Source organism: Pelophylax lessonae, assembly GCF_965119305.1.
Source record: "Pelophylax lessonae genome assembly, chromosome: 6".
Lineage (NCBI taxonomy): Eukaryota > Metazoa > Chordata > Amphibia > Anura > Ranidae > Pelophylax > Pelophylax lessonae.
This window is the reverse complement of record NC_138773.1, coordinates 297,057,065-297,083,396: the sequence shown is the minus strand read 5'-3', so window position 1 is coordinate 297,083,396 and position 26,332 is coordinate 297,057,065. Positions and strand designations below refer to the sequence as shown.

Sequence of the window (26,332 nt, the reverse complement as noted above, 5' to 3'; positions counted from 1 at the left end):
GGACATCGGGTCCGCCGGTCAGATGCGCGGGGGGAGTCCGTGACCGCGCGCTCGCTCCCCACAGCCTCACAGGCTAGTGAAGTACCCATACGTCACTTTGCCTGTGAGGGGCTGACCGCCGCAGTATATGTACTTGCGGTGGTTGGCAAGTGGTTAAGATGGTTTTCAGTCACCCTTTTTGTTGACGCTGGAAACAAATATTACTAGCAAAGATGACAAAGATTGTAAAAAAAAAAAAAACAAAAAAAAACATGCGTCTATTTTCTGAAGAAATATAAAAGTAATATTCTGTAATAAACAAGGGTTCAGGGTTATTTACTAAAAAGGTGAAATACAGGAGAATTTTAAACAAAAAAACTAAAAAAAAACAGTCCAAGTAAAAAATATATATAGAATGTTTGGGGGTTCTCAGTAACTTTCTAGCAAAAAAAAACTGGATTTTTGATTTACCGTAAAATATTTTTCTTGGATGTTCATTGACATACAGCTCCAGAATCTTCTTGACCATTGGGTTATGCTTCCCCCCTACAGGAGTAGGACACTGGGTGGGAAAAAGCTTTACCACGCCTATGGGACAGTCCCAGGTGGTATACACCCACTTCCTGCTATAGGCATTCAGTTTTGTTGCAAGCAGTGTCAGAAGAAAAATAACTCAACTCAATAGAGGGGTGGGTGCTGTGTCCGTCAATGAACATCAGAGAAAAGAATTGAACGGTAAGACAAAAATCCAATTTTCTCTTTCATTCATTGACGGACACAGCTCCAGAAACTTAACCATTGGGACGTCCCAAAGCAGTGTCAAACACGATGGGCGTGAAAAAACAGCAGAAAAAAATCTCAAAGGCTTAATCTAGCCAACCTGGTAAAATGGAGCTCAACCAGGAACAACTGAAGCTCACCTGAAAACAATACACCCTCAAAGGGGACCAGGTCCTCTCAAAGAGCGGCATGCAAAAGTTTGCAGCAGAAAGCAGCATCCACAAATGCCAACACCTCTACTTTGTAAAATTGTGAAAGTGTGCACCAACACATCTTTGTAAAATTGTGAAAGTGTGCACAGACGACCAAGTGGTCGCCTTGCAAACCTGCATCACTGGCGCCCACATAGAATGTGGAATGAGGAACCTGACCCTTGATTGACCAAGCGTGCACTACCATCTGTCTGATGCCACTGGAAATAGTCACGACAGACGCAGCCAACCCCTTGCAAGATCCATCCATAAGGACAAAAAACTAGTCAGATTTCCTAAACGCCTCGGATGCCGCAAGGTACACCCTGATAGCCCGAACCTCATCCAGAGAATGCAAGGCAATCTCCTTAGGATGCTTAGGCCATAGGGAAAGTCAACACAATGGCTACATTCAGATGGAAACCAGAGACAACCTTAGGAAGGGACAGACAAGGGCGTAGCACCACACCACAAAGAAGGTGAACGACAAGACAAAGCTGCCAGCTCAGACACCCTCGTGCGGAAGAAGTCGCCACCAAGAAGGCTACCTTCTGGGATAATGTAAGCAGAGGACTCCTCGCGAATAATTTTCAAAAGGCAGTTTCTGAAGAACCAACAGAATCAAATTGAGGTCCAATGGAGGCAACGGAAAGCGCACAGGCGGAGCCAAGTGGCGAACCACCTGAACAAAAGTGCAAACCAAGGAATGCTTAGTCAAAGGACATTGAAAGAAAATCACCAAGGCTGAAACCTGGCCTTTGATGGTACCCAAGGACTGGTGCTGTTCTTTAGAGGAACGCCAACATTCGAGCCACCAAAAAGGAACAAGGAGAAACCCCCAGAAATTCACACCACGCAATATACGACTGTCAGATGCGATCGTAAATCTTTCTAGCGGTAAATTTTTTAGCCTTTAATAGCGTGGGAATCGCTGAGTCAGACAACCCCCTATCCTTTAGCAGCTGGCTTTCAGCCAACCTGTTAAAGCCAGCAACTGTAAAGCAGGATGGAAGATCGGCCCTTGGGCCAACAGGTCTTCCCTGAGGGAGTCGCCAAGGGACATCGGCAACCAGCCGTACCAGGTCAGCGTACCAAGACCGGTGAGGCCAGTCTGGGGCCACAAAGACGGGAATTCCTTCTGCCTCGATCCTTCGCAGCAATCTCAGCAGAATTTTGGGAGGGGAAAAGGCGTATATCAGACGGTATTGCTCCCAAAGAGCCCCCAGTGTGTCCGTGGCGTCGGCTAGAGGATCCAGATACCTTGCCACGAATCCCTGCACCTTCCTGTTGAGATGAGAGGCCAACAGGTCCACCTCGGGAGTTGCCCACTGGAGACCCAGCTGATGAAACACCTCCGGATGAAGAGACCATTCTTCTTGCTCCAAGGCCTGTCGACTGAGGAAATCCGCCTGCCAATTTTCCACTCCAGGAATATGCACAGCAGAGAGTTGGAACTAAAAAACATTCCCCCCACCTTGGAATGCCGGCTACTTTCCAAGACGCTAGGACACTTTTGATGTGAATAGGGAGCACATTTTTTTGGTGAGAGAAGCTGGATATCAGTCTTTTGCATTTTATATTTCTTTATTGAACCACTTGTCACATTTTTTGCGCTGATAGTCTGATTTTGATCTGTTGGACTACACAAACACGGCTGCCGATACACAGCTAACCATACATGGCAATATGGCAGCTCCACTCGGCTTACAGGACTTGCAGGGGACACCAAGGGACGTCCGTACAGTAAAGGGGGGCCCTGGCAGGAGCCCCCACCAGGAAACCCCCCCCCCCCCCGGACTGGGGAGACCATAAGTATCTAAAATATCCAGTCAGTCGCCCAGTCCAACAGTTTATTGTGGTTCTCACAGGAACAGCAAATAATAAAAAAAAAAAATCTGTTTAAAAAGGAAAAAATGCTAGGACCAGAGATCCAAGCAAGGAACTAGGTACTTACACGCCTGACTAGGCAGAAGAAAAAAAAACAATGCCTATAGCAGGAAGTGGAAGTATACCCCCTGGGACTGCCCCAGAAGCGTGGGAAAGATTTCATCTGCCTAGTGTCCTTCTCCTGTGGGGGGCAGCATAACCCAATGATCAAGAAGATTCTGGAGCTGTGTCCCTCAAACTAAAGAAATGATGATTTTTACATGTAATGTAGGAGAGAAGTGTCAGAATTGGCCTGGGTGGCAAGTGGTTAATTACCATAAGTAGTATAGAATTATAAATATTTTTTAAGGTAATTTACTAGATTTTCAAAAAAACGACTGTAGCAGGTTTTCCAGGCATGGGGCTTGAGGTAACACTCCCAGGCAATTTGAGCTTTAACTCCAGGTGTGAGAACTGAGACAATGACAATTCAGGCATCTTTGGTTTGTGTGTTTTATTATATTTTGGGGATAGAAGGGAATGTGTGGGATACTCTTCTGGCTCAACTAGGTACAATTTTGGGACCCCTCCCAGCAAAAATTCTTGTCAGCGCTGTCTTGACACCAGCCAACGCTTCCTGGCGCTTGGATATACTGTAACACTGAAAACTGTGCTGGAACCTCGACCTTAATCCAGAAGATTCAGGACTGTAGAACACTTGACTCTTGACACTGCTTTGCTCAAAAGTCACTGAATAGCTTCCTCCAGCCCTGCGCTGACTTGAGGTAGCTCTTTGTAAATTCCTGTGCTTCTGCAACTCTCAACTGGTACACTCCACACTGTACAATGACTCGTCAGGTCCCAAACTGCAGGTACTCCCTCTAATACTTCAGGGTCCTCAACCTAGGAACCCTCTCTAACACTTCAGGGTCCACCGACCAGACACCCCCTTTACAGCTAGCTGACTCTTGGATCCCAGAACCCTCTCCGGAGTGGTACCCTCTGACACTAGGTAGACCCCCAGGGGCAATCCACAGTACTCACGACCTTTGTAGGCTTTCCTGGGACTGGATCCCTCTCACCGCTGGTTCTCGGCACACTGGATACCCCTTCAGCTCAACTCCACACCCTCTGGATTCTCAGGCAGCACCCAGAGACATCCGCTTCCTCTGACAGGAGGAGAGACAGCCGTCCTCTCCCTCCTGGGACTCTGCTTCCCGCCAAAGACTTGTAGTAACAGAAAGGGGTGGGGAACCAAAGACGCTGAGTCATGAACTCCCCTCAAACTTATACCCACTCCTAGAATCCTCTGCGGCAGAATCTGCCTTCTGGGGTAGTTACAAGCCTGAATGTGTCCCTGATTGGGTTTCTTCCACCGCCCTATGAGAAACCTCTCACAGAGCCAGTAGGGAGACTCCCCCTTCAGCAGACACATGAGAGCCATGACACCCTGACTAAAAATAAATCATGGCCCTGCTGTTAGGCAAACAAGGCCCACTATGCATTTACCTAGCACCTACCTGTAGGGTGCTACACTACTTACACTACTCAAGCAGATGGTTTAAAGGACAAATTACTGAAGTTTGATGTTATAACTTCAAACCAGTAATTTTGCAGTAAATAGATAAATTGTTATATCATAGCATAAGCTATTTTGCTTGGGGTTGGGGGGGTGCGGTATGCATTCTATAACATTACAGGGCCTGTGCCTGCATACTAATTTTGCATTCTCCTGTTTTTACAGATTTTCCAGAAAAAGACCAACAGGAAAATTAAATACCCAACAATACTGAAAACATAGTGCAGAAATAAAGTAATCTTCTTAAACGCAATTAGTCACCGAAATACTCTGCTGCTTCTCCCCCTGACAAATAACACACACTGAGAACGTGTCTACAGTCGCTGTGCGTTCAGAGTCGGTTTTAACGTTGAAAGTAATCTTCTTACTCTTTCAGCTCAGCTATTGAAGCCGAAATCCTGACATCATGGCCCAGTAAGTAAAGAGATGTAATTAAGTCACTCCATTGGACTAATTCGCCGAGCGGCCCTCCACTGAATGCATTTTCAGCTATCTTAAAACCAGATTCCTTTGTTAAGAGGCCCAGATGAACGAGAATCTAAAGAGGAAGAGAAAAGAAAAAAGAAAAATAATCATGTGACATGAAAAAGGCACACTTGTTTTGTTCTGTTACATTGTTATATTTAAAGAGGAACTCTACAAAAACGTTCCCACAGAATCACATAAAACCCTGGGTATCAACTTGACACAATTTTGTTGGCTCTAAACAGAAATTTTATTTTATTATTTTAATATTCTCTCCCTCGTGACACATGCACATTTGTAGTGGTGTTTGATGTCATCCAAACTATTTTCTCCAAGGAGTGGCAGAGCTTGTCCATGGCCCTCCAGCACATTCCTATTGGGCAGCCATTATGATGGGCTGCCTCATTGGCCAATAGAAATGTCCAGTAGGCAGGGAAGGACAAGCTTCTGCCTATCTGCTTTAGCTTTACCAGGATAATCTTGCATTCAGGCAATGCAGGGATGAAAGCTAATAAAGGTTTAACATGTACTCCAAACCAAAGCAAGGGTTGGGGGACTTTAAAGTAAAATTCCAGTCAAAATCCAAATACTTTCAAAAATGCCCCTCTAACACCTATGACGACTAACCTGTGAAACAAAAAGATCTATGTACTTACCTATTTGCAGGTCAATCAAGTCTGGTCACGCAAGCTCCTGTGTCAGTCAGAAGCAGCTGCAGGGGAGAGGAAAGAATGCTCAATGGCTAGCAATGCCTAGGGGTGGTGACACCACCCATAAGCTTCAATGGCCCATCTGTTATCGGTGCTCCCTCCTTGCCCCTGCAGCTGGCACAGGCTGATAGAGCGGAGCTGATCATGTGACTATATATCGGAGCAGCCTGAAAATAGATAAAGTATGCAGATCTTTTCAAATTCCATTTAGTCTAAGAGGTGGTAGGGGACATTTTCAAGAGTAGTGACAAGGAAATGGGGCCTTCGATAATAGATACATAACCTATAACTGCTGCTTAAAGTGGAACTTTATTCAGAAAATGAAGTCCTGATAGATCAGCTCAGACTGACCCCTCTTGCAGGGATTGCTATGTAAAACATAAAAAAGTGTCTATACTAAAATCCAGTAATACTGTCTAACCCTGCTCTGCACATGCAGTGTTTACAGAGGCTGATCTGCTGACAGCCTTAAAGCAGAATTAACCCCTCCTATCCTTTAAAGCCAGGGAAGCTGCTTCGGTTTGATCTGCAACTGCCATGGTGCTGCATATGTGATCAGTTAGTTATGACACCAGCCATTTAAAGGTTTGATAGTTTGGTTGAGGAAACGTGACAGTTCGCAATCTCGGAATTTCAGGAATGTAGAGTTTTTTGAAACTTAAATCGATGGGTTTAGTTCTGCTTTACGATTTACAGCTGGGGCTCTGGGCTTCAGAAAAATGGCAGCATCTAGCAAGAAGAAACCGGAACAATGCTGGAGGCAATTTACAGCACACACTCATTTTGGTAGCATAACTATTAATGTGGAATGTTCCTTGTTAATCTCTTGCCGACTGCCCACTGTAGTATTACTGCAGCAGGGCGGCTCGGCTGCACAAAATCACATAGTACTACGTGATTTAGTGCACAAGGTGTTTAGACACAGCGTAAGGTGGGTCGCGGGAGGAACGGGGGCGATTACCGCCTTCCTCCCACGATCGTCCGATAAACTGACAAAAGACCCCCCTGCTTATGTAAACAAAGCAGGCGAGTCTTCTGTCAGACAGGCAGGGAGAGATCAGGAGTTTCAGCTAAGCTGAAACTTCGATCTCTGTGCTGGTCACAGAACCCTTCCCATACAGTTAGTATTCACATTTAGGTAAACATTAACCCCTTTGATCACAGTGTAAACCCCTTCCCTGCCAGTGTCATTTATACAGTAACAGTGCATATTTAGCACTGATTACTGTATTAATGTCCCCAAAAAGTGTCAAAAATGTCAGTTAGGGGTCCGATCTGTACGCCGCAATGTCACAGTCCTGCTAAAAAACGCTGATCGCTGCCGTTACTAATAAAAACAAAAAAAAATAAAAATTCCAAAAATCTATCCCGTAGTTTGTAAACACTAACTTTTGCGCAAACCAATTAAAACATTTTTTGGGGGTTTTTTGTTTACCAAAAATATGTAGCAGAATACAAATTGGCCTAAACTGATAAAAAAAATTAGGATTTTTAAAAATTTTTTATTGGGAATGTTTTATAGCAGAAAGTAAAAAAATGGCGTTTTTTTCAAAATTGCCACTCTTTTTTGGTTTATAGCGCAAAATCTAAACTGCAGAGGTGATCAAATACCACCAAAAGAAAGCTCCATTTGTGGTTTAGAAAAAAAAAAGGACATCAATTGTATTTGGGTACAGCGTTGCACGACTGCGCATTTTTTTGTTAAAATAACGCAGTGCCCAATCGCATAAAATGGCCTGGTCATTAAGGGGGTGTAAAACCTTCCGGAGCGGAAGTGGTTAAAGAACATTATTTTTATTAAGTTATGGATAAAGTTCTGCTTTAGGACATCCGTTCAAACCTGTGTCCTGACCTTTCCTGAGACCTTTGGATAGCTGGAACAAGGAAGATGAGAATGTTTTAGGACAAACATCTGGTAACACATCAAAGGTTATCCTGTACCTTGTTCTCCATGACAGAAGGTCCCTGCATAGGTGCTTGAATAAACTTTGTTCACAGTAAGGAGAGTGGTTTTTGACTGAATTCAACAGTAGTTCGGTTTTGACCTGAATTCTGCTTTAAAGGTGCCACATATGGGTTCAAAGGAAGATGTATAGACTTTTTTTTTAGTTCTAGGTTTATGGAGAAGCACAGATTATTGGAAAGTAAACCACATTTCACTTCCTACCAGCCACTACTAAACAAGTATTCCAGCATACCATACCCAGAAATCAACATTGCATTTATATATTGTTTACCATCAAGAGTCCACTTTAAATTTGGGGGGGGGGGGGGGGGGGCGGCTGCTTTCTCAACTTGTTTCTTTGTTCGCTTCTTCAGCAAAACTCCTTCCCCAATGCCCCCCAGATATATATATATATATATATATTAAATACATACACACGGCCTTAGTCTCCTAAAGAAGCGAAGAGTGAAACACATTAGAATTACAGCCACCGTCCAAAAATAGGATGCATAAAGTGGACTCTTGATAATACAGAAGTCTTAATGCATATGTATGGTATGCAGGAATATTTACGTTGAGTAGTGGCTGGTAGGAGGCGAATTGGGAGCAACGTCCCAAAAATCTGTAGTTCTTGATAAATTTGGAACTATATTGCTTCGCTGTATCTATGTAGGACCGTGGTGCCTTGGCCACCACCCCCCCCCCCTATACCACAATTGAGATTCTTTGCTAAAAGGATGTCTCAGCTCCTCTGGGTTCCAGCACTTCATACCAATCACCTGCATTTTGGTTTTATTTAAAGCAGTATTAAAACCCAAAAGCAAACCATTTTATTGCAGCATACCAATTCTTAGATGTCATGGCTGCATGAGTTTTATTTTTTTTTAGGCTTTCTTCAATTTTTAGCTGGTGACCCAGCCAGCAAGTCTGTTTTTCATAGCACAAACTCTCCAGCAGAATGTATCAGTTTATATGGATGAGACAAACCACTTAACACTGACAGAGGGGATTAAACAATCCGCTTCCATTTATTCATGTAAAACCTTTATCCCAAAAAGGAAAAAACGGTTTGCTGTAACTGCTTCAAAAGTGTGAGCTGGAATTTAGCTTCAATTTGTTAGTGGTTCTAAATCTGCTGATATAGAATTTAACACTCCCCTCCCCCCAGATTGACAATGCTGCTGTCTGCTGTGCCTCCAATGCTCATTCATCCAGAGTTGTGTCACTAATGGAGGGGTGTTACAGAGGCCAGATCACGGTTTCGGACTAGCCCCCCAATTGTTTTTCTTGCGTCTATCTAGCAAAGTTACTTTGCTGTATAATGAGGGAAGCTCAGACCTCTGCAGTGTAATGGATGTGCTTTTATTATAATATAATGCTGTACATACAAAACTATTACAATAGTGTGATTACAATACAAGATTGACAGATATAACAAATGCCTAGCAAATAAACTATGGTCTATACACAGTAAAAGTACGCTTAAAAGTTACTTCACTCCGGTTACTGTACAGTTCGTGATCTCCATTGGCAACGAGGACCCAAAGCTTCTATGAGCAGTTACTGGAAATTGGGGACTTGTATACTTTGGTCAACTGTTTGGCATTGTGACCCCTTTTCCCAGTTCATTGCTGGCATATACTCAAACTTGTACAATGTTTTTATTACTGGTTGTGTGGCGCTTCATCTAAAGTCCCAATGGGCAAAAATCTGCAATTGTATGTTTGTGTAGCTTGTGCAAGGTAAAAATGTTGCGTAAGTGGTTTAGGAAAAACAAGGCTGCAGAGGATTCTGGTAACTAGAAGGGAGCGTGCAGTTTGCCTATCTGGGCCAGAGACAATGAGTGGGAGCCTCTTGCTAAAGAATTTGCAAAGTATGCTTTTCCCTTGAATAAGACTTGGGGTCAAAGTCTCAGAACATTTTGTAGATTTTAGCCTTAAAGCGGAGTTCGGGCAAAAAAAATTTTTTTTTTTTTTCTAGATAAAAATACCCCTGGGACAGTCAGGGCTAGTGCATTTAAGCAACAATAGCCTCTGAACTGTCCCCTGTTTAACTTACCTGTAAGAGGAAATACTTACCTTGAAAAAGTCTTATCCAGCGCTGCCATCTCAGGTGTGGGCAGCTGAAGCCGGAGCGTCCCTCTTCGGTTATGTTGGAGTCCCAGAATGCCCTGCTCGTCACTTCCGGGGCAGACACGTCGTCCCGCAACTGGTTCTGCGCATGCTCAGAAGCTGTTCAGCAGGGAATGACGCGCCTGAGCCAGAAGTGACGAGTGACACCGAAGCAGACGCATTGACTCCTGGGATTGATGACGTTCATCTGCCAGGAGTCAATGCAAAGGAGGAAGTGATGTCGGAGGCCAAAAGTGGAACTTCCGCTTTAGGTATTCTAACCCCCTGACATGCCACATTTGGCATGTCATTTTTTTGGGGGGGAGCGGGTACCTAGTTTTGACAGATACCCGCTCCCACTTCCGCTCGGAGCGCCGCGGCGCCCTGAACGGAAGTTCTCCTCTCCCCCTCCCTGCAATCTTCTGGGACATGTCAGAGGTCCCAGAAGATTGCCGGCCAATCAAGACGCGCAGCGCGACTCACGCATGCGCAGGGGGTACCCGGCTGTGAAGCCGCAAACTGTCACAGCCGGGTGCCCACAGCAGTGATGCCAGCGCCGCTGAGACCAGAGGCAGAGGATCGAGGCTTCGGGAGGCCGCATCGCTGGACAGGCGAGTGAAAAGGCTGGAACTCCGCATTAAGGGGTTGGATTTAAGTAAAGCATAGAAGAGGACAGTGTCCACAGTGGGCTGGTACTTTATTCATGGTCTTTATACTGAATCACAAAGGAGAGAGAAGACAGAGGCAGAAATTAAGGCATTAAAAGACCAGCTAGCAGTTACTTGAGTGTATACATTCAACTGCTAGTCGGGCTGATGATTTGCAAGAGTAGTGTGCAACCCTTATGACCAAATCAATTAATGTCTTGAGGTAAAGGAAGAGCTGTAAACGGGTTAGTAAAGCCAGGGTACATGCCATTGTCACATCGCAAAACTGGGATTGCGAGGATGTGCTCTGCTCAAAACGATAGTGAGGATGAGGAGATAGAGTTTGAGGTTTCTGATGATCCTCCAATGGGAAACAAAGTGTGCCAGACCTCATTACCAAGCAGAAGAAAGAGCAACATGATAGAGAGGAGAGAGAATATGGCAAATAGGGGGGGGTGGCATTATCGCAACCCCGGAGATGTGGGATTTGAAGTAGTAAGAGAGTTTACACAAACTGAACCCCATAAACTGGCAACACAGATACAATACAGAGGTCCCGAGAACCCCTATCGAGTTGGCTCCTACATTTGTGGGATGAAGGAGCGGGCAGTGTTTTGTCAGGTAAGGAAGCAGTGGTTATGGAGTGTTAAACCATGAAGCACAATTGCGTCAAACATGCGAAAAGCCTTAGAGTTAAGTGTGAATTTTTCACTGTCAGACCTTGTAAGAGATGGTATAGTCCGAGTATACGCTAAGCCTAGTGACCTGGAAAATACCTACTCATGGAGAAAGGGAAAGGGCATTTCCAGGTTACGTGAGATGGGTTGTATAACCGGATTAAATACATTTCAAGAATGGATAGGTCCAGACATGGAACCCTTCACGTCTGCGCTCTAAGCTGATGAAGTCTGCACCATTTAATCTCAGGGCTGAGATTAAACCGCAGGATTCATGAAGCCACAACCTTCTTAAGCCAGTTGGGGGAGCTAGAGGAGACTAAAAATACGTGTCAGGGCAGTAGATAAGGTCAAGGCTAGACAGGAAGAGAACAGGCAGAAAAGAACAGAGAAGAAAGGGAATGTGGGAGAGAAGACCGGAGCTGAAAAGAAAACCAGGCTAGTTATCTCCAGGAAACAAATGTGGGTGGACCTATTAAGGGCAGTACCTAAACATGATAGAGATACAGTAGATGGGATTTCTACTGCAGAAATGCTGACGAGGTGGAAACATTTAGTGGGGAAAACGGTCATGGATAGGAACACTACTCCTAGTAAAGAGAATAGCAGCCTATATTTAGAGGGGGGGAAAAAAATAAAAAATAAAAAAAAAAAGAATTGACCCCTCCTGTTAGTCCCAAACCAATTAAAGCCAAAACCCTTTAGCCTGGGGAGGAGTTAGGGAGAATCCGAAAAGGGGATTGGGAGGTTCCTTATCTTTTATGAAGGGAAGGTGGGTCTCCTGTAATAGCAATGACAGCAGGAGACCGACTCCCATATGCCCGTCCCAGACCTAATGAGAGCAAATAGAGGGCTCACCACAAGGTGCAAACCATTCATAAGCCTGAAGAATAGAAAAAGAAAAGAAAAGCCAGATTAGACTTGGCAAAAAAAAAAAAAAAAAAAATATCATCTACAAAAAGCCAGACCAGTTCTGGAAATGCATTCTTTGGATGGATGAAACTAAGATAAGTCTGTACCAGAATGAGAGGAAGAAGAAAGTGTGGAGAAGGCTTGGGAACAGCTCATGATCCAAAGCACACAACACCATCTGTAAAACATGGTGGAGGCAGTGTGATGGCATGGGCATGCATGGCTTCCAGTGGCACTGGGTCATTGGTGTTTATTGATGTGACAGAAGCAGCCGGATGAATTCTGCAGTGTTTAGAGATATACGGTCAGCACAGACTCCGCCAAATGCAGCAAAGTTGATTGGACAGCACTTCACAGTACAGATAGACAATTATCCAAAACACACTGCAAAATCAACCCAGGAGCTTTTGCGGGAAAATATGTGGAATATTCTGCAATAGCCGAGTCAAATACCTGATTTCAACCCAAATGAGGATGCATTTCACTTGATGAAAGCAAAACTAAGGGCAGAAACACCCGCAAACAACAACTGAAGACAGCTGCATTTAGAGCCTGGCAAAGTATCATTAAAGAGGAAAGCCAGTCTTTGGTAATGTCCATGGGCTCCAGACTTCAATCAATCATTGCCAGTAAAATATTCTCAACAAAATATTTAAAACGAACATTTTATTTAGGATTATTTTCATTTGTCTAATTACATTTGAGCCCCTAAAAACAGGGTGGGGGGGGGGGGGGTCCTGTGTATAAAAATGGTTGCAGTTCCTAAATTTTGTACCTGATATTTTGTTCAACCTCTTGAATTAAAGCTGAAAGAAAGCACTTCAAATTAATTTGGATTGTTTCATTTTAATTTTATTCTGTTGGCATACAGAGCCAAAAGTATGAAAATCGTGCCCATCTCCAAATATATATGGACCCAACTAAGTTTGCTTCCAACATACATTACTTAGAAGCAGGGGACAAGACAACTAAGTAGATTTCCTTGGCATCTCTAAAGAAAGTAATGGCCAAGGTCTAGTACTACATAATTATTAAACGAAAACATTTAGAGGTTACGTAAAACAGACATGTAGATATACAAATGCCTGTATTATATTAGCTCAATTTTTTATTTTTTTTAATAGTATCTCTTTAATAGTTCCATTCTCTACTGTGCTAGCAAATTACCTCCACTGCGTATTCTGAAAGAGTTTGGATGTTCAAAGGCAGATATAATGGAGGAAAATAAGAACCCACGCACTCAAACTAGAAAGTATATGTTTGCACAACAATCTGATCATAATTTATGCAGATTAATTCCGGAGGACTTGATTAAAGGAAACACTGGAATAAGGATGACAAAACAAGTCTGCGATAAACATTATTGCCCTTTATTCGGGAAAACATCTAACCAAATCTGGTTTAAAAGAAAGTGTCTGGGATGATTAAGCTGCACTTCAGGCCAAATAACGTCCTTATCGGCTATAGACAGACACCCACAAAGTGAGCGAGTTCCATGCAGGCAGCAATTTACTATGTTGTATGAAGGAACCGTTCTAATTATACAAAACTATACTTCTGCACTACAAAGGCCTTTGTACAAATTGCAACCTTTATCCTGACCATTTAAAGTGTTGACCCCAATGGGGACAAAATGCAACCTGCCACAGCTAAAACTGATGCCCACTGTTATATTGGCCAATAATGGCTCAAAGTTAAAGGTGTGGTTGTGGCCTCATCGGCACCACCTAGAGTTTAGTCAAAGATTCTCAGCCCAACAGTGACTGTAGCCAATCAGATACAGTCACTGTTCGGGGATTCTGACAGCTGCAGGAGCAGTGGCTGTTTAACACAACAGCAGGTCGGTGAGATTTCCCCCATGCAGGCTGTTTAGATTGGATGGATGGAAGAATTTCTCATTCAGTCCCACAGAAACCCCATTTAGCCATACATAGATAGGGGGAGACCAGTGGATGTGGTGTACTTGGATTTCGCTAAGGCGTTTGATACAGTTCCCCACAAGCGCTTAATTTATAAAATAAGGTCTGCAGGTATCGACAGCAGAGTTTGCTCTTGGATACGGAATTGGCTTAAAGGGCGTGTCCAAAGGGTGGTAATAAACAGCGCATACTCAGACTGGTCTGAGGTTGTAAGCGGGGTGCCCCAGGGCTCAGTCCTGGGACCAACCTTGTTCAATTTATTCATAAACCGCATTGAGGACGGGATCAGTAGTGCGTTATCAGTTTTTGCAGATGACACAAAATTGGGCAGGGCAATAACTGCACAGCATGAAGCAGGTATCCTACAGAATGACCTGGACAAAATAACAGAGTGGGCAACGACATGGCAAATGAGGTTTAACGTGGAGAAGTGTAAGGTTTTGCACTTGGGGACTAAAAACATAAAAGCACAATACACGTTAGGAGGGGAACCCTTGGGGGAATCAAAAATGGAGAAGGATCTGGGAGTCTTGGTTGATGATCGATTAGGCAACAGCATGCAATGTCAAGCGGCAGCTGCCAAAGCCAGCAGAACATTAGCATGCATAAAGGGATGTATTCCAGAGATAAGACTATAATCCTTCCACTTTATAAAACTCTGGTCCGACCGCATCTGGAGTATTCTGTCCAGTTCTGGTCGCCAGTCCTCAGGAGGGATGTGTTGGAGCTGGAGAGGGTCCAGAGAAGGGCAACTAAACTAATTAGGGGGTTGGAGGACCTTGACTATGAAGAGCGTCTACAATCCCTCGATTTATTCTCCCTGGAGAAGAGACGTCTGAGGGGGGACATGATAGCAATTTATAAATATCTTAATGGGGATCCCAGCTTAGAAAAAAAGCTGTTCATTCGAAGGGATTGCATGAGGACTCGAGGGCATACAATGCGATTAGAGGAGAAGCGTTTTAACCACAGGCAACGTGGGGGGTTCTTTACTGTTAGGGCTACAAGATTGTGGAATTCTCTACCACAAGAGGTGGTTTCTGCGGGTAGTATGGTGGCTTTCAAAAGACTCTTAGACTTACATCTCAAGGATCAGAACATTCAGGGGTATGTGAGATGAGTACAGCCACACACACCTACACAGGTTGAACTGGATGGACTATTGTCTTTATTCAACCTCACCTACTATGTAACTATGTAACTATGTATATTAATAAATCTTATGCAGGACTGGCATTATTCTGATCCATTGGCTTCAGCACTTGGGAGTCGCTCACCTCGAAGGCAATTTGAAATTTCATAACTGAACTTCAGCAATGGCAGCCTATTTCTCTCCGCATAGGTTTCGGATAGGCGCTTTCATTTTAAACAATTGCGTTACCGTCACCTTGTACAACAACCCATTCAGTGTAAAATCTAAATAAAAGGAAAAATATTTCTGTACAGAAATAAAAAAATGCCGCTCTACCCCCACCCCCCCCCCCCTTTTTTTTTTGTTTTTAATAAGTGATCACATATCCTCAGCTACATAAGAAGCTCAGAGAGCTGGGAGACAAGAAACAGAACACTGGTATGATCATTGGAGAATGGGCTGAGTTGCCAGCACAGCCACAAAACTGACCACGCTGTGCTCGCCTGCTTAGTGTGGTCTGTTATAGGAAAGCAGAGGGACTGGCAGGATCACCAGGGATTTCACACAAAGGAAGCAATACAAGTACAGTTGATTCTACAGTACAGCATGTAAAGAAAACATTTCCCCAAAGACGGGTGGTAAATAAAAATATAAGTTTGACAGTGGTTTTAAATCGTTCCCTACTCTATCCAGAATGCAAAAAACATTACATACAGTGGGTACGGAAAGTATTCAGACCCCCTTACATTTTTCACTCTTTGTTATATTGCAGCCATTTGCTAAAATCATTTAAGTTCATTCTTCTTCCTCATGAATGTACACATAGCACCCCATACTGACAGAAAAACACAGAATTGTTGACATTGTTGCAGATTTATTAAAAAAGAAAAACTGAAATATCACATGGTCCTAAGTATTCAGACCCTTTGCTAAATATTTAGTAGAAGCCCCCTTTTGATCTAATACAGCCAGGAGTCTTTTTGGGAAAGATGCAACAAGTCTTTCACACCTGGATTTGGGGATCCTCTGCCATTCCTCCTTGCAGATCCTCTCCAGTTCTGTCAGGTTGGATGGTAAACGTTGGTGGACAGCCATTTTTAGGTCTCTCCAGAGATGCTCAATTGGGTTTAAGTCAGGGCTCTGGCTGGGCCATTCAAGAACAGTCACGGAGTTGTTGTGAAGCCACTCCTTCGTTATTTTAGCTGTGTGCTTAGGGTCATTGTCTTGTTGGAAGGTAAACCTTCGGCCCAGTCTGAGGTCCTGAGCACTCTGGAGAAGGTTTTTGTCCAGGATATCCCTGTACTTGGCCGCATTCATCTTTCCCTCGATTGCAACCAGTCGTCCTGTCCCTGCAGCTGAAAAACACCCCCACAGCATGATGCTGCCACCACCATGCTTCACTGTTGGGACTGTATTGGACAGGTGATGAGCAGTGCCTGGTTTTCTCCACACATACCGCTTAGAATTAAGGCCAAAAAGTTATATTTTGGTCTCATCAGACCAGAGAATCTTATTTCTCACCATCTTGGAGTCCTTCAGGTGTTTTTTTAGCAAACTCCATGTGGGCTTTCATGTGTCTTACACTGAGGAGAGGCTTCCGTCGGGCCACTCTGCCATAAAGCACCGACTGGTGGAGGGCTGCAGTGATGGTTGACTTTCTACAACTTTCTCCCATCTCCTGACTGCATCTCTGGAGCTCAGCCACAGTGATCTTTGGGTTCTTCTTTACCTCTCTCACCAAGGCTCTTCTCCCCCGATAGCTCAGTTTGGCCGGACAGTCAGCTCTAGGAAGGGTTCTGGTCGTCCCAAACGTCTTCCATTTGAGGATTATGGAGGCCACTGTGCTCTTAGAAACCTTAAGTGCAGCAGAAATCTTTTTGTAACCTTGGCCAGATCTGTGCCTTGCCACAATTCTGTCTCTGAGCTCTTCAGGGAGTTCCTTTGACCTCATGATTCTCATTTGCTCTGACATGCATTGTGATCTGGAAGGTCTTATATAGACAGGTGTGTGGCTTTCCTAATCAAGTCCAATCAGTATAATCAAACACAGCTGGACTCAAATGAAGGTGTAGAACCATCTCAAGGATGATCAGAAGAAATGGAAAGCACCTGAGTTAAATATATGAGTGTCACAGCAAAGGGTCTGAATACTTAGGACCATGTGATATTTCAGTTTTTCTTTTTTAATAAATCTGCAACAATGTCAACAATTCTGTGTTTTTCTGTCAGTATGGGGTGCTATGTGTACATTCATGAGGAAGAAGAATGAACTTAAATGATTTTAGCAAATGGCTGCAATATAACAAAGAGTGAAAAATTTAAGGGGGTCTGAATACTTTCCGTACCCACTGTATTTTTAAATGGACTATTGATTCTGCCGGGAATATTCCAACCTTGATAATCACTTTAAGAGTATGTAAATACTCAAATGTCTATAGCCTGAAAAAGGCGGACTAGAAAAGTCAACATTAAAAAGGACCTGGTGCACAATGTATTCTAACCGAAAAATCGGTGGCAAATGTATTTTCTCTTACTTGGGCTCCTGGGCATGTGTGAGGCCTAGCCAGGGTTAGAACAATGTGCAACCACCTTTTACTAATGATTCCACTTTTGTTTTTAAAATAAATGACGCTCCCTTACTGAGTAGTCAGTCAGTAAGGTGACTAGATTCACCATCCTCAAGCGTTGCTTGGCATATTTTTTTTAGTGATCAAGCTGACAAACACGCTTCTTTTACCTAGAAGAGCTCATATTAAAAACGGCAAACGTTCATAAAAGATTTCAGAGCTTAAAAACATTTTCAGAAGATAGGCAGTTATTTCACAGCTCACAGAATCACAATGAAGGGTCAGTAAACTGCGACGCTTATCTTGCCTGCAGATTGATATGGAAAGAAAAAAAAAAAAAAAATTTGCTTTCAGCAAAGAGTAATTACTCCAATATACCATGAATTCAAACCCAGTAAGATAGGTTTGCTAATACAAATAATGGGATTTTTGACTTAACGTAAAATCCATTTCTCTGATGTTCATTGAAGGACAGCTGATTTTTCTTAACCATTGGGTTATACTGCCCCCTACAGGAGTAGGACGCTAGGCAGGAAAAAGCTTGACCGCCTATGGGCAGTCCCAGGAGGTATACACCTACACTCAGCTATAAACACTCAGTTTTGTTACAAGCAGTGTCAGAAGAAAGCCAACTCCACACAGGGGTGGGTGCTGTGTACGTCAATGACCATCTGAGAAATTGATTTTACGGCAAGTCAAAAATCTCAGTGTTAAACATAAGCGGTGGGAAAACATCAGAAAAAAATTCCCAAGGCTAACCATAGCCAACCAGGTAAGAGCTCAACCATAAGCAACTGGAGCTCACCTGAAAAACAATACACCCTCAAAGAGGACCAGGTCCTCTAACAGCAGCAGGCAAAACCTTGCGGCCAAAAGAAGCATCCGCAGATGCCAACACAACCACTTAAACAAAACTTTGTAAAAGTGTGCACCGACGACCAGGTGGCCTCCTTGCAAAACCTGCGTCACTGACGCTTGAAGAAAGGAAGCCCAGGAGACACCAAGTCTGACATCCTAACAGACTCAGTAGCTGCCAGGTACAACCTAATTGCCTGGACCACATCCAAGACATGCAAGGCAATTTCTTTCAGATTTTTAAAACAGGCCTGGGACACAGGGAAAACAATACAATGTCTTCATTCAAATGACAGTCAGAGACCACCTTAGGAAGGAATGACGGACAGAGGCAAGCACTACCTTATGCTTGTGAAGAACCATAACGTGAATAGGATAACGCTGTCAGTGCCGACACCCCGCATGCAGAGATGATAGCATGATAGCCACCAAAGGCGGCCACCTTCTGGGGCAACGAAAGCAGGGAAACCTCCCAAATATTTTCAAAGAGAAGCTTCAGTAGAGCTGAAAGCACCACATTAAGATACCAGGGCCACAACGGAGCCCAAACTAAGGAACCAAATGTCGGATACCCTGAGGAAAAAGGTACGCACCAGGGAATGTGTAGCCAAAGGTCGTTGGAAACCAAAAAATGCCAAAACCCGATACCTGGCCCTTGATGGTACTCCAGGCCAATTTTTGTACAACCCCCCGTTAAAGGAAAGTTAAGATCCGATCCACCGAGAAGGAGCGAGGATGAACCCCAAGGGTATAACCCAAAGGTTAAGAAGAATCAGGAGCTGTGTCCATCAATGAACGAAAGAGAAAGGCTGTTTTATGAAACCCAAAAGAGTAGACTGCCTAAGAAAAGATTTGCAAACTTTTTTGAAAAAAAGCAAGTGCACCTGTCACCTACTAAGAATTGGAGAAAAAAAAAATAAATTCAAGTTATATTTTGGCTTTTAGTGAAGATTTAATCATTTGTGTGGATCAATCTGGTCCAAATGAACTATTCCCTTCACATGCAGCGTCCACTGTATAAACTGTATGTAGCCTCACTTGTACACAGTATACAGCGGTGTTCTGGGAGTAGGATGGGAACTTCCATCCGGCTAAGTAGCGCTCAGCCATTCACAGGGAGATTTATATTCTACGAATACAAAGCTTCCTCTAAATTGGCTGAGGCAGAGAGGTGGGTAGATGTCACAATCTTCAACTCAGAGGAAGCTTTGTATTCAATTAATAGAATACAATGACAAATATTGTACACATCACATCCTGGAAGGGACGTCACGGCAGCCCGACAGTACGTTCCACAGACCTAGGAAGCAATGGGGTCCACGGATGCTGTCCTAACAGGAACACCGCTCTTCACATCCATCGAGCACCCCCAGGACGTCGATGTTTAGGACCCTTACTACAGTGCTATATCCAGTATTTGTGAGTAATACTCCAATTTATATTAAACCTCCATCATGCTACACTTCGAAGGCGCTTGTGTTTTCTCCCGTTATTCATAGAATACAAAGCTCTCTGTGAAAGGCTGAGCGCTGCTCTGCCCAACTCTATTTTGTTGCGGGAGTGGGATGGAAGTTCCTATCCCACTGCCGAAACACAGCGCTGCATACTTTATATAGCTGAGGCTACACAGTTTATACAGTGATCCCAGCTGCTGCATCTGTTAGAAAAGGAAATAGTTTGCTTAGACCAGCTTGGTCCAAACTATTTAAACTTCACTAAAATCTAAAGATCAGCTTTACAGCTGCTCTCCAGGCCCCACCTACCCCACATCCCCCACACCCTCCGTCCCCCTCTATTGAGTATAGGATCCCCGGAGTCCTTCGGGTTCCCAGGTCACTGCTGGTGTGACATAGACCCTATCTATAGGCTGTTCAGAGACAGGGTCCTCCCGGGATGCAGAAAACATGTCCAAGCCCAAAGCCATCAAAAGACATCAAGGAGAAGTAGATCTGCAGCGTGTGAAAACCGATTCCCCACACTGGTGAGAGACATGGATGGCCTACTGAGTATAGATCTTTGCTCGAGGCTCAAAATAAAAAGGGGGGGGGGAGAAGGGTTATCAGAGGTGGGCCTTGGGGAAAACAGACATGCAGAGCATTAGACCACGTGTTGTCACCATTAGAAAATCAAATCGATCACAGCATGGGCCACCAAGATGAACAGGAGCTTGTGTCAATGGGCTTTGAGGGGGAAATGCAGAATTCATCTGACACTCCGATCATTCAGAATTCATTGCAGGTGCAGAGGCCTCATTTCAGCTGCTTTTTAAACATCATATTTGTATGGGGAGAAAAGCCATTCCGAGAACAAAAAAAGACTATCAACACTCCGTACTGTCATCACTGCCTCACTATCCTCCCAACACCACATTTTAGTGGATCTTACCTTTAAAGTGCAATTCCATCTCTTGCAACAAATCGAATGCGGAACCACCAACTAACCAACTTTGTATGCAGTATTCTATAATATTCTGTCACTAAAGTAAAAACATAGACCATCAGGGAGCCATTATTGGCAGTCCAGAGGTCTGTGTAATGCAGACTTTAGCTTTGAAGGTCCCAACATGGGAACAAATTTTAACACTGGATGCATCCAGAGCGCGTTAAACACAAGGCCCGCGGGCCAAATCCAGCCAATTCAATGTGGTCTTCAAACCTCTACAGCAGATCCACTCTCGTCTCTGTCCCCCTACTTGTCTCAGCAGTCAGCAAAAAAACTCCACCAGATTCTGCGCTTCTCTGTGCTACTGCAGAGACTAGTTTCTGCCCTCCTCCCCATCTCAACAGTCGGCAGCAGAAAGGACGACAGAACTCTTCCTACAGATCCGGTGCCTCTATGTAGCAGCAACACCCCCTCAGCAAACTTCGGAATGGGATTCCAAGGATGAGATACATTTATGAATCCATACTGTGCACATTTAAAAGGCTCATGTCAAAATGAAGTATACACTGACAATGGTGGTACTGTCCAAACCCTTGAAAAAAAAGAGGCCACACCACCAAATTTCTTTCTCAATTTTCAACTGTGTTAATGAAAATTGCACGAGTAGTGCAACTCTTACCATTCCAGGGACACTACCTCTATCTTTCCAACACAGTTCTACCCAACTGCCTCAGACATATATATAAAGCTAAATGAATGGATACTCGTCTCTGAAAATCTTCCAGTTAGAAAAATCAGCGAGTGTAGCTACAAGAATAGACTGGCAGAGGACAGGAAATGACACCACCGAGGGAAATCCTGCCACTGCATGACAAAAAATTAAAATTTGGTTTTAAAGACCAATGCAAAGCTATCTTTTTCTCCACTCTACTGGCTTAAATTTAAGCTACTAAAAATGTGGAGAAAAGCAGAGTTATCTTTTAACACAATCTGGAAATTGCTATATAGCAAGAGAGTGAATACTGCATTTAGTACCAGGTTCTGAAGAAATGAAGCCTCTTTTGCCTCTGTAAGGTTAAAGTAAAAACAACAAAGCCAACCATAAAAATCAAGCTGAGCCCTTAGCGTTTTGTGAATGGCGAAGTGCCAACGCTCTGGGACTTGTTCTTGTCAGACTGCATCGCCGGTTATTTTGGGGTCACGTAGGCAGCGACGCTCATGTCTGTACACAGCGGGGACTGTTGAAGCAAGCATTGCAGACAGCGGTGGTGTTTAGAATGTTCTAAACCTAAAAAAAAGGGAAAGTACCTTTTTCCTTTTCCGTTTCTCTAAATTCTGCTTCTCTGCCAGGGATTTTATTGCTTCTATCCAGGTGTCATCCATTCTCTTTATCCTCAGTGTCATCCAGCGGAACTCCTCGTGTCTAGACATAACGAAGTATAGGTGCTCAAAATCTGTTCGGATTTCAGCCTGAAAGTAGAGGAAAATGGACTGCTGAGAGGAGGTCTGTGAGCTCCTAAAGTGATTGTACAGGTAAATATAAAAAAAAAAAAAAAAAAACATCTATACTTACCTGCTCTGTGCAATGGAATTGCACAGAGCAGCCGTGAACCTCTTCTATTCGGGTCCACCACTGGCGCTCCTGGCCCCTTCCCTTTATCCAGTGTTCTTACGGCAAGCCGCTTCCTACGGGGGGCACTCGTGTGTGTCCATTGAGGGTAGAGAAGAGCTGCAGACCTGCACGACGCTGGATCGAATACGAGCTCAGGTAAGTAAAAGGGCGGGATGCTGGCACCTAAACATTTTTTACCTTAACCACTTTACGACCGCCCGCCGCATATTTACTGTGCCAAGCAGCCGGTCCTGGGCAAACCGACGTAGCTCTACGTCGGTCGCCAGCCGGCAGCTAGGGGGCTCCCGCGCGCCACGCTCCCGCCCATGCTCATCAGCGAGGAAGCTGGCATGTGTGTCAGGCGGCTCCTATTGCCACCTGACACTCTCGATCTCTCCCCGCTGATGTAAACACAGCCGTCCATCCTTCTCCCTGCAATGATCACAGAGACTATGTGACCCTGCTATATAGGATCGCATGTCTCTGTGATCATTTCACAAGCTACGCCTCCCCCCCCCCCCCCCCAACAGTTAGAATCACTCCCCTAGGCTTACATTTAACCCCTTGATCACCAAGAGGGTTAACCCCTTTCCTGCCAATGGCATTTCAGTAGCAGTGCATATTGTTATCACTGATTACTGTAGTAATGTCACTGGTACCCCCAAAAGTGTCAAAAATGTCAGTCAGGGGTCCGATCTGTACGCCGCAATGTTGCAGTCCCGCAAAAAAAAAAAAAAAAAAAAAAAACACAAAATGAAAAATCTTTCCCGTAATTAGTAGACGCAATAACACTTGCGCAAACCAATCAAAATACGCTTATTGCGCTTTTTTTTAACAAAAATATGTAGCCGAAAACAAATTGACCTAAAATGTTAAATTTTGATTTTTAAATTTTTTTATTTTTTGGGAATGTTATATAGCAGAATGTAAAAAATAGTTTTATTTTTTTTTCAAAATTGTTGCTCTATTTGTGGGTAAAAAAGGACGCAAATTTTGTTTGGGTACAGCGTTGCACGACCGCGCAATTGTCCATTATAAAGTAACGCAGTGCCGAATCACGAAATAGGGCCTGGTCATTAAGGGGGAAAATTAAAGTGGTTAATACAAGGAATGCAAGGTAAAAAATGTTTAGGCATTATAACCACTTTAACCTTTGTTTTAACCTTTACTTTTTTTATACAAAAGTAACTCAGTGCTGTGTGAGCCCCTGGTAAAAGCAAGAAAATGTAACATGCTGTAAACCTATATTCAAGTGATAACTTTACACTGGATCCAAGGGCAAAAAATTGAATAACTGCAGCTTCCCGGTCCTCAGATGCGATGGCTGCATTTGTCTTTTCCTCCTCATTGTCACCTGATAATCCTGCCAGTAACATCCTTCCTGTGTTGGGTGACTATGCTCGCTCATTGTACTGTATCTATGGAAGAACAGCGTTTTTACCCTAGGAAGGAAATCTGAATATTACACCCCTCTCTCCTAAACAAAAAGGAGAGGTGATCTATGGTTCATTGATGTGAAATTGACAGTGTCAATAGGACACTATAGGATGTCAGTGCAGCAGAGGCAGTGAACTGTATTGCTATGATGCTGTATGGCTATGAGAAAAGATTAGAGGAACTGAATTTATTCTCTTGAGAAGGAGATTAAGGGGGGATAAGATTAACATGTACAAATACATAAGGGGATTATATAGTGAACTTGGTGTTGCGTTATTCACTTTAAAGGTCATCACAGAGGACATGGGGTCACTCTTTACATCTAGAGGAAAAGAGGTTTCATCTCCAAATACGGAAAGGTTTCTTCACAGTAAGAGCTGTGAACATGTGGAATAGACTCCCTCCAGAGCTGGTTCTGGCCAGCTCAGAAGATTACTTTAAAAAAGGGCTGGATCCTTTTCTAAATGTACATAATATCACTGGATAGTAATATTTATAGGTAAAGTTGACCCAGGGAATATCAAATGGCCTTTGGGGGATTAGGAAGGCATTTTTTCCTGCTGAAGTAAATTGGATCAGGTTTTGTTGGCGTTTTTCAACTTTCTCTGGATCAACTGTGGGTATAGGATTGTGTATGTATGATTGTATGATATTTTATTTTTTCTATTGGTTGAACTAGACCGACTTGTGTCTTTTTTCAAACTATGCAACACTGTATTGTCAGCTCACTACAGGACGCTATAGGGTGACAGGGCAGGATCAACACGTTTTTTTTCTGCACAGACAATAAAAGGTGAATTTTGTTATCTGTTTAACAGACGAATGGTAGAAAATAAAAAAGAAGAAGTAAACGTTTCTGACATTTTAAAGCTGAACTCCGGGCAGATATAAGAAACACTTTAAAGTGTTACTAAAGTCACATTTTTATTTTGTTTAGAATTTAAACAAGGTAATACTCACTTGCTCTGTGCACTGGTATTGCAGCCCGATCCTCCTTTTCTGGGATCCCCAAGTGGCGATCCTGGCTCCTCCTTTTCCTGTGTTCCCATAGCAAGCTGCTTGCTATGGATGCACAGTGTCTGCGCGATCCCGGGCTGTGCATCTATGGGGCTGTGCTCCATAGACTTACACAGCGGAACGTAGCCCCTCCTCACTGCATTTGATTGACACCAATGGCTCCTGCTGCTGTTCGAGTCCCTGGGAGAAGAAAGGGGGGGAGAATAGATGCAGCCGGGCACAAGGCAGGGATCTATTCTCCCCTCTCTTCCTCTTCACACAGGGAAAACAGAAAAATAGACACAGAAATGGAAAACATTTTTTAACCTTAGTGCAAGGGATTCATTAGGGTTGTTTTTAGCTTTAGTATCACTTTAAGGCAGCTATTTATTTATTTATATATTATAATTTTTAATTGCAAGCAGTGAAAGTACCTAAATTGGACCTTGAAGCAGCCTCCTTCAGCGCCTATACAGTAGGTCAGGGGTGGTTAGCCCTGAAGTCAGGAATGTCAACCATTATGATCAAAGCAAAAACAGAAGGATGCACAGAGGCCAACAGCAGTGTACGCACCTTGCACCACCTGCTTTAAGAAAGGACTTTTATTGTGAATGCTTGTTCCAAGATGGTGACCTGTTAACCTCAGACAACCATGTAATTAGATTCAGAGCCAGACCGCAATTATTTTTGTTATTCTCAAGTCACATGATTGCAGAATCACCATTGCACAAAACTATAGTTAGATTCTTACCATTTAGGCTCCATTCACAGGGTGCAATAATTAGTTACATGCCCTGTGCAGGGCAGTCTTACCAACACAGGGATGCAAAGGTGTTTCGTGCATCCCGGGCCGACATTCAAGTTTTATCTACTGGAACACCTGGCTGCATGGACACAGTCACTGTGTCTGAACATGTAATGCAGGTCTTCGAATGCACACTGGGAGAGTTTGGGCACTGGCACCAGCATGCTTTTTTGGGACACTGCAGTTGGGTTTGTGAAGCCGGGCATTCGAATAGGTAATGAGACGCCGGCATGGGGATGCACGAAACACCTGTGCTGACAAGACTGCTCTGCACAGGGAACGCAGCTAAGCCAGGACCAGTGAACAGGGCCTTAAAGCAGAGTTCCAGCCTCAAAAACAACTTTGGCACATCCGCTTGCTGAAAATCACCTAAAAAAGAACTGGATAATCCCGATTTTTTCTTCATTTACTTACCTTGTTTTTGAAGAAAATATACTTACCTTCCTTCTACTTCCTCCCTCTGCGGCCACGGCATGCCCAGAAGCTGTGCAGGGATGACGCGCCTGCACAGGAAGTGACGGGCGGGGCCAGTGCAGGCGCATTCTGGGACTGAAGAGGACACCGAAGAGGACGCCCTGACTTCAGCTGCCCACACCTGAGATGGCAGCGCTGGACAAGAAATTTTCAAGGTAAGTATTTTACTAAAAAGGTAAGTGAACCCAGGGACAGTTCAGAGGCCATCATTGCTGCAATGCCCTAGCCCCGACTGTCCCGGGGGTATTTTTTATCTAAAACAAATTTTTTTGAGGCTGGAACTCCGCTTTA

The 26,332-nt window shown here is 43.8% G+C and overlaps 1 protein-coding gene across 1 annotated transcript in view; it reads right to left on the bottom strand.

Moving 5' to 3' along the window:
- Window positions 1-26,332, bottom strand: part of MGAT5 (alpha-1,6-mannosylglycoprotein 6-beta-N-acetylglucosaminyltransferase) — a 304,189-nt gene that overhangs the window by 96,185 nt on the left and 181,672 nt on the right. The window contains exons 7-8 of the mRNA XM_082260943.1: window positions 22,026-22,187; window positions 4,764-4,933 (exon numbers count right to left, since the gene is read on the bottom strand). Of these exons, the coding sequence (XP_082117069.1) occupies window positions 4,764-4,933; window positions 22,026-22,187 (332 nt within the window). The remainder of the gene's footprint in view (window positions 1-4,763; window positions 4,934-22,025; window positions 22,188-26,332) is intronic.